Consider the following 14393-nt stretch of genomic DNA (forward strand, 5'->3'; position numbering starts at 1 on the left):
GCCCAGCTACCACCACTGACTGCTCTGACAGGGATCACAACAGAAGGTCCTGGACAAAGCGGGAAAAAAATGTCAAACAAAATTCAAACTGACAAAAACAGACCGGACTTACTGGTCTTACGGTGACTGGAGGAGCCCCCAAGACTATGGCCCCCGGAGACCCTCCCGAAGTCTACCTTTCAGCCAAAGATTAGACAGGCCTATAAAACAAACAATAACACACATGAGGAACATGCTTCTTAGTTCAGTCAAGTATATGAGACCAAATGGGCAAACCCAAAAAACCCAGCGCAATACCTGCCCAAAAGCAAAGACAAGAAGGCAGGAAGGGACAGGAAAACCGGATAAATGAACCCGAGACCCCAGGGTGGAAAGGGGGGGGTGCATGCTGACAAATTGCAGGGATTGCAACTAATGTCACAAAACAATTTGTGCATAAAAATGTTTAATGGAAAACTAATTTGCACTGAAAACTTTCACTAGAACACAATAAAATTTAAGAGAATAAAGCAGGTTTAATATTTATAAAATATTTTAAAATGTAAAACCTGTTTTTAAAAATATTTGAATCCAAACATAAGATCATGTGAAGTATCAGGACCCTGAAGTCAGTATTTCTGAGGCCGTATATGTTTGCTGTTGAGTTTTCTTTGGCACTGATTTCACTTCAGTTTCTTCACCTGTACGTCAGTAATGGTGTGTGCCTGGAGTGCTGGGAAAGCTGGCCCTTGTTGGACAGTTTTCAGTTCAAGAAGACAGTGTGGATCACAACATTTCATTCTCTCCCAAGACTCATTAACCAGCTGCCATTGAGTCAGTCCCAAGTCAGGGCAACCCCACGTGTGTCAGAGGAGAACTTAGCTCCACGGGGTTCTCAATGGCTAGTTTTTGGAAGTAGATCGCCAGGCCTTTCTTCCGAGGCACCTCAGAGTGGACTTAAACCACCAGCCTTTCAGTTAGCAGCCAAGCAGTTAACTGTTTGTACCACCCAGAGACTCCCAAGACTCACGATGATAATAAATTTTAAAGGGCCAGTCACACAACAGTGAGGAGAACAAAAGGATGAAAAACTTGAGCAAATACCTGTAACAGGGATAGAATGTTGTTAAATGATAAAGTAGGGTCAAGAAAGCCCCAGCCTGGAGTGTGTTCAGAGGAGTAAATAGAGCTAAATAAGAATCCGATCTACCTGAACACTTTTTTTACCAGCTGCTGTTGAGTTGGTTCTGACTCATGGCTATGCCATGTGAGTCAGAGTAGAACTGTGCTCCATAGGGTTTTCAATGGCTGATTTTTTTGCAAGTAGATTGCCAGGCCTTTCTTCTGAGATGTCTCTGAATGGACACCAACCTTCAGCCTTTCAGCTAGCAACCAAGTACGTTAACCATTTGTATGACCCAGGCATTCTGCCTGAACCCTTGAAGGAGTTATTTAGAAAAGCCAGATACAATGCAGGTCAGATATAAAGCAAGAAGGTAACAATAGACAACTGATTGGAGATCTCTACGTGGAAGAGCACCCTTTCACCCCCTGAGAAAATTCAGCCACCATCAGCTGTGTCCCAGGTGAAGAATTGGTTCTAACCGAAAGAATTTGAATGTCTCCAGAGGAAAGACCTCCCAGTCTGGCAATTAGGGGATCTACAGGATAATGATGACGCCCACTGGTTGATAAAACCCTACCAATGTCTGCACAGCCCTCCATCCACTTTGACTGCCTCATTATTAAATATGAACAGACAGGCAAAAATCCATAGATACTTGAAGACTACACCTAGAGGGACAAAGATAAACGGATACAATAATTCTAGGGGAAACAGAAATTTCAGGGGGAAAAAAGAGAGCTTTAAAAGAGAGCTCAACTTAGTTTCTTCAAAGAGAGTCAAGAAATATTACATTTCATTAAAAAATCAAGATGCTATAAAAAGGAAACCAGCATGTATTAAGAAAGAACTATTAGACATTAAAATATGATTGTCACAAATTCAATAGAAGGGCTCGGAAGATAAAGTATAGGAAATCTCTCCACAGAAAAGCACAAAGACAAAGAATAGGAAAAGATGAGAGAAAGAGTTATATGGATCAATCAAGGCCCAGCATTCAACTACAAAGAGACCTAGAAAGAATAGAGATGACAAAGAAAAGAAAATCATCAAAAACACAAGATAATTGACACACTTTGTTGTTGTTAGGTGCCATCGAGTCGGTTCTGACTCATAGCAACCCTATGCACAACAGAATGAAACACTGCCTGGTCCTGCGCCATCCTTACAATCGTTGTTATGCCTGAGCTCATTGTTGTAGCCACTGTGTCAACCCACCTTGTAGAGGGTCTTCCTCTTTTCCACTGACCCTGCACTTTGCCAAGCATGATGTCCTTCTCCAGGGACTGATCCCTCCTGACAACATGTCCAAAGTATACAAGACACAGTCTCACCATCCTTGCTTCTAAGGAGCATTCTGGTTGTACTTCTTCTAAGACAAATTTTTTTCGTTCTTTTGGCAGTCCATGGTATATTCAATATTCTTCGCCAACACCACAATTCAAAGGCGTCAATTCTTCTTCAGTCTTTCTTATTCATTGTCCAGCTTTCACATGCATACGATGTGATTGAAAATACCGTGGCTTGGGTCAGGTGCACCTTAGTCTTTAAGGTGACATCTTTGCTTTTTAACACTTATAAAGAGGTCCTTTGTAGTAGATTTACCCAATGCAATGCATCTTTTGATTTCTTGACTGCCACTTCCATGGTGTTGATTGTAGATCCAAGTAAAATGAAATCCTTGACAACTTCAATCTTTTCTCCATTTATCGTGATGTGGCTTATTGGTCTGGTTGTGAGGATTTTTGTTTTCTTTATGTTGAGGTACAATCCATACTGAAGGCTGTGGTCTTTGATCTTCATTAGTAAGTGCTTCAAGTCCTCTTCACTTTCAGCAAGCAAGGTTGTGTCATCTGTATAATGCAGGTTGTGAATGAGTCTTCTTCCAATCCTGATGCCCCGTTCTTCTTCATATAGTCCAGCTTCTCGAATTATTTGCTCAACATACAGATTGAATAGGTATGGTGAAAGGATACAACCCTGATACACACTTTTCCTGACTTTAAACCACTCAGTATCCCCTTGTTCTGTAAGAACAACTGCCTCTAGGTCTATGCACAGTTTCCTCATGAGCACAATTAAGCGTTCTGGAATCGACACACTTATAGACACAAATAAAAAACCCACTGCCGTAAATATACAAAGAATATCTCAAACCTGAAAGACATGAAGCCTGAGATTTAAAGAGCTGCTAAGTGTTATATACAATGCTAACTCCAACATAGTGAAATATGAGAACACCAAGCATAAAGAAATGTTCACACACACACACACACACACACACACACACACAAATACACATACCTCACCTACAAAGGAATGTTACTGGCAACAAACTCCTCATCAGCAGCATTGTAAGCTAGAAAACAGTAGAGTAAACAGTTACTTGAGAAAGGGTGGTTTATTAGCCAAGAAATAGTAAAACAAAACAAAACAAACCATTGCCATCAAGTGGATTCCAACTCATATAACAACCCAATAGGACAGAGTAGAACTGCCCCATAAGGTTTCCAAGGAGTGGCTGGTGGATTCAAACTACAAGCCTTTTGGTTACCAGCCTGAGCTCTTAATAACACACTGCTCCACCAGGGCTCCTAGGAAAACATAAAAAAAAAATCCAGTAAAATGTGGTGGTTACTTCTGGGCACAGGCCTGAGAGGCCAAAAGGGGTAGAACAAGAGACAGTATCTTTTCATTATAAGCCTTTCTATAACATTCGGATTTTTAACATGTACATGTATTACTTTGACCAAAAAAAAAAAAAAAATTTTTTTAATGTAGGACATATACACTTAATAAGATTTTGAAACTTGAGGCAAAAGAAGAGGAAAAGCCATAGTTTTTGGTCTATTTGCTTCCAGTCTTTTTTTTTTTTTTTTAATGTAGGGTTTAGTCACATTGTATATATACTTTTACCTTGATTTTCTCATGTAAACATTTTTCTTATAGTTACATATCCTTCATATACATTTTAAATGACTGCGTTTATTTCACAAGTAGATATTTTAGCTTACCTATCAAATTGCTTATAATTTTTTGCTCTTTTAAACAATTCTGTAATCAATATTGGGGATTTAAAAGCACCAGTAACTCTCCTCTGTTAGCCAGCTTGCCTCCATCTAAATGTTGTTATTGTTACTTGAGTGGGCTCCTTGAGTTCCCCAGGCCCACTGTGGAATCACTGTAGTTGTGACCGCCACATCCCTGATAAGCACTGACACTCTTAGACCTGAAAGGCCATGGTTTCTTGTTTTCACAGCACTTCGTTTAAACAGAAGTCCAAGGATCTCTCTGGGGAGTGGCAGTTACTTCCTGTCCAGGTCCCCCCGTACACAGTCACGTTAAATGCTCAGTAAATGGATCCAAACCTGGTGCCCTCGAGTCAATTCCGACTCATAGAGACCCTATAGAACAGAGTAGAACTGCCTCATAGAGTTTCCAAGGAGCACCTGGTAGATTTGAACTGCCGACCTTTTGGTTAGCAGCCATAGCATTTAACCACTACACCACCAGGGTTTCCTGTAAATGGATAGGAGCCTGCTAAAATCTAATGAAAAGGGAGCTGGATAACAGATTGACACACATCGTCTAACGTAAACATTTTGGCTACTACTTTCCCTTTAGTTCAATGCAGTAGAAACTTGAAATTTATGATCTTGGGGTCCAAATGAAGGGCTTCACAAAATGTTTTGTCTCTTGTGTCTATAAGGGGTCAGTTTCAGGGTTTTAGATCTCCACTTGACTAAGAAAAAAACAAACCCATCGCTGTCAAGTTGACTCCAGCTCAGGGCAACCCTACGTGTTCCAGAGTAGAACCGAGCTCCGTAGGATTTTTTTGGCTATAATCTTTACGGAAGCAGATCATTGGGGCGTTTTTTCGTGGTGCCACTAGGTGGGTTTGAATTGCCAGCCTTTTGGGTAGTAGCCAAGCACAAAGCATTCGCCCCACCCACAGTCCTCCCACTGGACTAGAGCCCTCAATGGCTAAGAATGAGTAATAAATGCAGAGCTATACCTCCCTTACCCAGAAATCCTTTATCTGCCATCCTGTCAGACACACCGTTGTACACTCTAAAGTGGCGTAAAGGGCCAGTAAGCCAGCAAAATATATGCCACGCGTGGTATCCATCCCACAGCACATACTTGCTTACAACAGGGAGAGAAAAGTGCTACTCTGCTTGACTGCGGTGCCTCCTGGACGGCCCTGCAGAGAAGGATGGTGAAGGGCACTTCCCATCTCTACTAGGAAGAGGGCGTCATTAATTATGCAAGTCTGATAATGAGCATACAATGGGAGAACAATGGTACCTGGCCAGCTGCCACCTTCAAGTCCATTAAGCCCTCTCTAAAATGCCTTGCTTGATCCTTCTGGTTCTGGCTCAGGATTTTTTCAAGACTTACAAGAAAAAGAGTGTGTGATGCAATAAAAGTGAGCTTAGACCACATCCATTCCATTTATCTAAATTGGACTAAACTGGTAAAGTAGTAATCTGATTACCAGGGCCCAACCATGGGTTAGGACTCTGATACTACCCTGATGGTGAATGGCACTCCATAATTTTCTTCTCTCCCACTTCTACCGTGGCCACGTTGGGGTGAGAGTCACATCAGCACGAAGCTATCCTTCATCGTGTCTTTCAGCTTTTCCCTGATACCTGTGTTCTTAGAATATGAAGATTGGCTCTCAAGTCAATTTTCAATCCATATTATAAAAGACCTGTCTTATATCGTGGTGTTATATTGTTTTATGTACAGAGACAGATGAGCTATCATAAGAAGTAAAATGCTTTACAGCGATATATTTTGGCTGCTTTTTCACACTGCTTGTTTTGTCTGCCTGCCCCACCACCAAATTGTGCTGTCATTTTGATGTAACATAAACAACACATTTCATATTTCCGTATTTTTCTTTCTCTCTGTTTTCTCTCTGCATTAGTCGAAGCCATTATGTAAAAATCTATTGGAATTACAGGAATCATGCTTTTAAATATAAACTAAGAAAAAAAGAATTAAAAGGCCAAAGGTATAATAAAGACAGAGCAATCTTAAGAGTTGGGTGGCAAGTAAAATAATGTGTATACATGATTCCTGAGCTTTGTAAAGTCCGGTGAGACAAGTATCATTGTCCCCATTTCACAGATGAGGAAACTGAGCTTCTGAGAAGTGGCCATTTGCCAAAGGCTCTTAATAGAGCCAAGATTTGAACTGATGGCTGTCTGATACCAACCTTTGTGGTTTTTCCTCTCTGCTTTCCATGAAAGATAGGAAGTTTAAATGGTAAATGCTGAACGAAAGCTTTTATTAAATCATAAGTTTTGGAGTCAAAGAAATTACCAACTTTTCTAGGCCTTCAGATTACAAAGCTACTCTTCAAAGTTGGTTATTGGAACCAGATTCATCAGTCCATGATTTCATAGGTTGAGGTTATATGGCTCAGCCTCTTATTATATAGATGAGGAAACCAAGGCTCAGAGATGGCATGATTTGGCTGAGGACATCTGGCTACTGAGTGGCAGATCTGAGACCAGAACCTAAAGCTCTTTTTCCTGGTTCAGGGACTTTTGTGTGTTATCTCTCAAGGTTTGTGCTGCTGGAAGAGCGCAGAAACCTTGCCTCCTAAAGCCATCAGCCACAGAGACCAAGCTGTTAATGGTATCGGCATGGATTATATAAAAACACTGATGTTTTCTTTAAATAGGTAATTTTTAGACCACATGCTGTCTTATAAAAACAACAAATAAAATACGAATGATCTCCAAATTCACCTTTTGTGATAAGAACATTAATCTTTCCAACCTTTCTGAAACTTAAACTAGAAATCCAGGAGAGGAGGCAGTTGTTAATTTCTCTCTCTACAGAGAAATAAGCAGACAATTCTATACCTCAGACCAAGACCTGGCAATACACAGTGAAAATAAGGAAACCAGTTCTAGTGCAGATCCACTCTGGGTTGTATGGGGTAGCAGGATCCAGTTCAGTGCCAGTCAAAAGCAAACTCAAATGTGGTTGAGGGAAGTGTTGATACACGGAGGAGCCCTACAGGAGGTGGGGGTGTGGGGAAGATCATTGTGAGATGCCAGGTGGCACCCAGTCCAGTTGGAAAGTCCTTTTGTGGGCACCTTTAGGAAGTCCATCCACCTGTAGCAGAATCCTGGCCACAGGCAGGGAATGCTGGGAGTAGATCCAGCCTTGGAGATTGAGACTGGTCAGAAGCTCAGGTCCCCTCTGGTAGCTGAGGGTGGGGTTAGGACCCCCATCCTGGAGACATTTGGGGATCCAGCCAACAGAGAAGAGTGCAGTGCTGGGCCACTGGGCACATTAGCACCATCGCCCTTGTCCCAGGGGCCCCACCTACCAGGCTTGGCTGGCAGTGAAGGGGCAGCATGGATGGAAACCCATGGTCAAAGCCACCTCCATTTCCTTGTTCTGCATGACACACAAGCCCAAGTGGACTGAAATGTGCCAAGACTCTTCCCGCCAGGAATGGCTCTGACACCAGCGCCTGCTTCTGGGCTCAGGTGAGGAAGCAGAAGGAAGTTCCAGGCAAGGAGGGTGAATAAGCAAAGGCACAGAATTGCTTGATAGCAGTGTTGATGGTGTTTGAGAAGAGGTCATCTTTTCAGAATCATTCTCCATGAAAACACAGATCCCTTTCCCCCATCTGTGAAAAGGAGGTAATGATAACACCTGCTTCAAAGTGCCAACGTTGAGTTAACATAAAGTGAAGCACTTAGAACAGGGCCTGGCACCTGGCAACTTGTGACAGCAGTGTTTGCTGTTATTACTAGAAATGATTAGAAGGCAGGAAATTCTGTAATAAAGGAGCCCTGATGGTGCAGTGGTAAAGTTCTTGGCTGCTAACTGAAGGTTGGTAGTTTGAACCTACCACCCACTCCGTGGGAGAAAGATGTGAACTGCTTCCATTAAAAAAAAAAAAAAAAAGCACAGATTCCTGGTCTCATCCTAGGCAGACCTGTTATTTCAAACACTCTGGAGGTGGGACCAGAGAATTAGCATTTTTTAACAGTTGCCCTCACAGATTTTTGTGCCTATTGCATTGTAAAGTCCAAGTGGAAGATGAGCCCACAAAGAAAATCAAGACAGTATAATTCTCAGTGAATGGTCTTTGAGACTGTACAATTTAGAATGAGTTTCAACAAAAATGGTCAACAAAAATTTTCTTGTGGTTTTGGCAGATAAGCAGATTCTCTTAGTTATCTGGGATGTTTGCTTGTCAGGAATGTCTCATTTTGCTAGTAATGGGAAGAGACATGAGCAGAGTGGAGTCTAAGATTCAGACCCAGTCTTAAAAGAGGGGTAGACTTGGGCAGGGAAGGGCACTACAGGGGCACACATAGTAGGTGCCAGGATCCGTGGGCCAGGTTAGCAAATCATAGATCAGGGTCTGGCAAGCGTTTGGCTTGGCTTAAGTCATCACTATGATGATACTTTTGGAGAAAAACACAAAGTGTATTCATAGCAATCTTAACCTGGAAGCAGTGCATGGAAATAAAACACGAAGTTGCATTATCATTTACAAATATGTCTATACCAAGAGAATGTCAGTATAAAAATATGATTGTAAATTTGCTCAGCTATCAAGAGAAATGAAGTCCTGATACGTGCTGTAGCATGGATAAACCTTGAAAACATGCTGGGTGAGATATGTCGGTCCAAAAGGGGCAAGTGTCGTATGAGCCCACTTATCTGAAACAAGCAAATGTACTGGTGCAAAGGGCTTGCACTTGGCCACTAACCGAAAAGTTGGCGCTTCGGAACCCCCCACCCTCACCCCAGTGGTGCCATAGCAGAAAGGCCTAGCAATCTGCTTCTGTAAAGATTACAGCCAAGAAACCCTGTGGAGCTCAGCTCTACTCTGAGCTATGGGATCGCGATGAGTCAGAGTTGACTCAGTGGCAACTGGTTTGTTTTTTGTTGTTTTTTTTACCAGGAGGGGGAGGAAAGGGGGAAAGGAGAGTCATCACTTAGGGGCCATGGAGTGGTGGAATCATTTAGAAATGGATAGTGGCAATCAATGATTGCACGTTATGGTAAACGTAATTTATGTCACAGAATTGTACATGTAAAAAATGTTGAATTAAAAACATTTTGTTATATATATTTTTCCACATTTAAACAATTTTTTTTTAAAAAGGTATGGAACTGCATTTCACAACTCTGATGTGATGTAAATGCTTTTCAGTAATTTATAGCATATAAGCTTTTTTTTTTTTAAGCCCAGTGCCACTGGGAGTGGAGAAGTGATTTTCAGACAGCATAGGTTTATAAAATAAATAAATAAATAAAGCCAAAGATAAAACTGGGAACACTGGGGGAACCTGATGGTCCTGGGAGACTAGAAGGCACCTGGCCCAGCAGGACACGGAAGGCAGCTGTGTTCAGACTTTTCCTATTCAGTGTCCCAGGAAACCATCCCTCGTTCCAGCGAGAGCAGATTCTGTGAGCAGCCAGGAGCAGACTCCTGAGGGCCTTCCGTACCTCGAGTTGCTGAAAAGCAGTATCACAGGTCCTGGTGGCTAAGCTCTTGGCAGCTAAACGAGTGTTCTTCGCAGCTCATTTTCTGCTTCCACTTGATCTTATGCCCAAGTCATCTTTTATTTATGTCCCCCGGTAGCATTCCCATAGATGGGCTGTGATGAACACCATTCATCTGGATGGGTGCCATAGAACTTAATGGACTCAAAAGGAACTCTTTGAAACCCCCAGGATGTGTCTGGATCTAGGAGAAGAACAATTGTTAACTGCAGGTTTTAAATGAGAAATTCCTGTCTTTCCCATAAATTGACCTGCTGGGGTTATTTGTGGATTCTAACAGGGAAATGGCCTTCCTAGGCCACTTGCACCTCGGCCACCCTCTGACTCCCCTGGCCTCCTGATGTCCTCTGCCGGCTCCTGTGAGCCTCCAGGCCAGAACCGTTGAGAATAGAACCCACAGGGCCAGCAAGCTGAAGAAGGGCCGGCTCCTTTCTTGCCCCCGTGGCTGTGTGTCTCGGCTCTTTCCTTCTGCCATCCATTCTTTCATTCATTCAATATTTATGGAGGCTTTGCTTTTTCCAGGCAGAGTACTAAGCACTGGAGATGCCATGAACAGACAATATCTGCTCTCGTGAATTTACAACCTAAGCAAATAATTTTTCGGGTACTTATTAAATGGCCACTGTAAGTGGAGCAGGTATCCCTGGGTAGCAAAATGGTTAAGTGCTGGGCTGCTAACCACAAGGTTGGAGGTTCACATCCACCCAGAGGTGCCTCAGAAGGAAGACCTGGCAGTCTATTTCTGAAAAATCAGCCACTGACAACCCTATGGAGCCCGGTCCTACTCTGACACACTTAGGGTCGCCATGAGTCAGAATCAACTTGACGGCAACTGGTTTGGTTTTTGTTAAAGAGAACTGTGGAAAAGCACAGGCATGGTGAGGGCTCTCCTCCTGTTAGTGTAGGAATTTGGGTGACAGCCTATGTAGGTGGCTGGCCTTTGGACACCTCACATGCACACACACACCCCCACCTCTTGCCTCTGCCCTGGGGTAAAATCTTGACCTCGGTGGACACTCTGCCTCTGGCCCGTGCCTGCCCTAGCTGGGGTTTCTGTGCCCGCTGCTTCTTCTCCCGGGCTCCCCCTCTATTCCTGTCACTCTGCTGCAGAGGGAGGCAAGCCAGCTACTGGGTCCCTCCGAACAAAGGTTCAGGCCCTCTGGGGAGCTGACTGCCAGATACACACATGGACAGTGAGGTGGGAAGGGGCCACCAGGCCAGAGTCATCCTCGTAGAAATCTGCTTATATCTTCCAGATAATAAAAGTGAAATGTGTACATTATCATAAGATCTATCATTTTAAAAACGAATAAAAGTTCAGCGTATCTCTGTCTTCCATTACACCTACCTCAGAGAATAACCACTTTTAACAGTTTGCAGTGTATACTTCCAAATCTTTTGGGTTTATTTTTGTTATGTTTATTTTTATATTGTCTTTTATATCCATCCATGTGTCCACCATCCATCCGTCAGTTTGTCATACTATGGTGACTTGTATGTTGCTGTGATGCTGGAAGCTATGCCACCGGTACTTCAAATGCTAGCTGGGTCACCCATGATGGACAGGTTTCAGTGGAGCTTCCAGACTAAGACAGACTAGGAAGAAAGGCCTGGTAATCTACTTCCAAAAATTAGCCAATAAAAACACTGTGTATCACAAAAGAATACCATCCAATATAGTTTTGGAAGATGAGCCCTCCTCCCCAAAGTTGGAAGGCACTCAAAATACACAGTAGCCACAACAATGGACTCAAACATATTAACAATCATGAAGATGGTACAGGACCCAGCAATGCTTCATTCTTTTGTACAGGAGGTCACCGTAAGTCAGAGCCAACTTGGCGGCAACTAACAACAACAATATATATTTATTTATTTATTTATTTTTATAATCTACTTTCTTGTCACTCGATAACTTATCACAGACACTTTCCATGACAGTAAACACAGACCCCCCTCAGTCTTCCCAGGTACCCAGGATTTGATTGCATGAATGTACCATAACTTCTTTTGAAACCAATCCCTGTTAATGAACACTTAAGTTCTGCCATATTTTGACATAATAAATCTTTCAGCAATTGACTACCCCTATACATATTTTTTTTTATACATACATTTCTTTGTGTTAAATATTTCTTAGAAAGCATTTTGTTAACATGCTTTTTTTTATTGTGACAAGTATGTACATATAACAAAACCTTTCCCATTTCAACATTGTTGCACATACTTTCAACAATACCAGTATATACATACACCAATTCAACAATTTCTACATGTATAATTCATTGGCATTTATTACATTCTTCAAGTATTCTCACCCTCCTTTTCCAAATTGTTCCTCCCCTATTAACATGAACTCACTCCTTCCTGAGCTTCCTATCTAAACTTTTGAGTTGCTATTATCAGTTTGATCCCATTTAGATAGGTCTTCAAAACAGCACAATGTTCAAGGCAAACAATCTTTACTAAATAAGCTAACCCGTTGTTTGGTTTAAAGAAGACTTCAGGGGATGTTTCTGGTTTAAGGTTTAAAGATTATCTCAAGGCAACAGTTTCAGGAGTCCATTCAGCCTCAATGTCTCCAGAGAGTCTGGATTCCATGAGAATTACATCATGCATTTTTGAAGGATTTTAATACATGATGAGGCACTCTTAACCACCCCTCAGTTAACCGCAGAGCTGCACCTGCTGACCACTCCCCTCCATTTGTAGCTGGTAGATTCCTCTCTGGGCATCTGTGTACCTCTGCTTCCAGGTAACTCACCTGGAGTGTTTGTTGCCAAATCTGTTTATTTCAACTGAATTTGTTATTATAATTGTGTAATTTATTAATTAGCATATAAGCTAATGAAATATGAGTAGGAAAAGAGTTGTTTTTTAAAAAAACCAAAAGGTCAGCAGTTTGAATCCACCAGCCATTCCTTAGAAATCCTGTGGGACAGTTCTACCTCTAAAGGGTCTCTATGAGTCAGAATCGACACAACAGCAACAGGTTTGTTTTTTTGTTTTGTTTTTTGTTTCTTGGTCTCCACCCACCCACATCCTATCAGATACAATGGCTTCTGCTGTCTCATAAACTCCACCAATAGTGTTTGTATCCATTTTAAATCTGCCTTGCCAAGGTCGTCTCTGGAAAAACATCTCATACCTGTTTGGTTTGTTCATAAATTGGGTTCTTTTTTTTTTTCCTTATAAATGCTTAAAAACCAGGCATGTCTTATCTAGGATATCCAATGTACAGGTAGTCCCCAGCTTAAGACATAGTCAAGTTACAATGAACTGCACTTACAACTGTCTGTTTTTGTTTTTGGTACATCTCATCGTTAGTAATATAATACTACATACAACGTTGCAGTGCACAATTTGCTGATGTTTTCATTCTCAGATGTTTACCTGCAGGTTTGCAATGTTAAGATTTATAAAGATACTGATAATAAAAGGCAATAATAATGAAAAAAGTGAGGTGTTCAACTTACATCAGAACTGACTTACGACAGTCATTGGAACAGAACTTTGTCATTAGTCAGGGACTACCTGCAATTTGCTTTGGTAAAAGTTGATTTATAGACTTTCCATTCCCAGGCACCAAGCCATTTTAAGCTTTTGTAATGCCGACAGACACACTGTGTTCAACCTCATACAACAGAAATAGAAAATCTGGAAATCATGACTGTTGCCTTTGAAAGTGAGAGAAGGTCCATATACAAATACCCCGTCACTGTCTAACCTAAAACAACAGTAAAAGTGAGTTTCCAGCCCCTTCAAATTTTGCAAACCCTTCGTAAAACTATTTCAGGTACATAATCATTTGTCCGACATATGGCTACACAGAGAAACACATTTCTACAAGGCTGACAGTGCAGGTATCTCTAATTAAGTCATAATTTGTTAACAATTAGTCATACCAAATTCATTCAATAAATATTTATTAGGTGCCAACTGTATACCTACCAGTTGGCTGGTAGCTGCAGGGGTTGCCACAAAGCATAGTGGATGGCACTGCTCTCAAGATGCTTGTGATCTGGCTAATGCCTTCAGGCCCCTGGGAAAGTACAGGATGGCAGCCTACTCAACAGTGAAATGGTCTGGCCATTTGTGTGCCTGGCCAATGCACCAGGATGTCGTGAAGCAAGAGGGAAGTTTTCTCGTGAAACCTGTGAATTCTTTAAGTTGTATTCCTCCAGGCTCGCCTGTTTAAGTATCAATTCTACTTAGACTGTATGGCATTTGACAAAGCACTGCAGAGACTACGAGCCATCTCACTGCTGTGTTTTCTCTTCCAGGATATCAATGAATGTATCCTTGAGAACTATCCCGAGTGCTCCAACCCCAGGTTATTTTACATCATTCCGTATTTTTGTGGACAGCATCCCAGATGCAGGTAAAGACTCAAACAGGCTATGGCATGCTAACATGCACAATGGCAGACATCCCACCAGACTGGCACTCTGTGTGATGCTCTCGTGGCCCTAGTCTCTGAAACTTCTGGAATTCAGTTACTATCTACTGTATGTCTGTAAAGATATTATTTGAAACTCTGAATGTCCTGTAAGTAATGAAATCAACAAGTCATGGTCTGCCAGAGGCCTCATGAGATGCCACATAAAGCCACTCAACCTCTTCTTGAGACTTCAAACTTAGCTGTCACTCCTAAGCCCAAAAGATAACGAAGACAGGGGTCAAACCCCCAGTCTGCTCCCTGAAGCGGTGGTACCCAGTGAACAACTGTCCCTGT

General features: G+C 42.0%; 1 protein-coding gene across 1 annotated transcript in view; it reads left to right on the top strand.

The window, feature by feature from the left end:
- UST (uronyl 2-sulfotransferase) overlaps positions 1–14393 on the top strand; it is a 365048-nt gene that overhangs the window by 288394 nt on the left and 62261 nt on the right. The window contains exon 6 of the mRNA XM_049905661.1: positions 13942–14039. Within this exon, the coding sequence (XP_049761618.1) occupies positions 13942–14039 (98 nt within the window). The remainder of the gene's footprint in view (positions 1–13941; positions 14040–14393) is intronic.

The sequence above is a fragment of the Elephas maximus genome, chromosome 1, assembly GCF_024166365.1.
Source record: "Elephas maximus indicus isolate mEleMax1 chromosome 1, mEleMax1 primary haplotype, whole genome shotgun sequence".
Classification (NCBI taxonomy): domain Eukaryota; kingdom Metazoa; phylum Chordata; class Mammalia; order Proboscidea; family Elephantidae; genus Elephas; species Elephas maximus.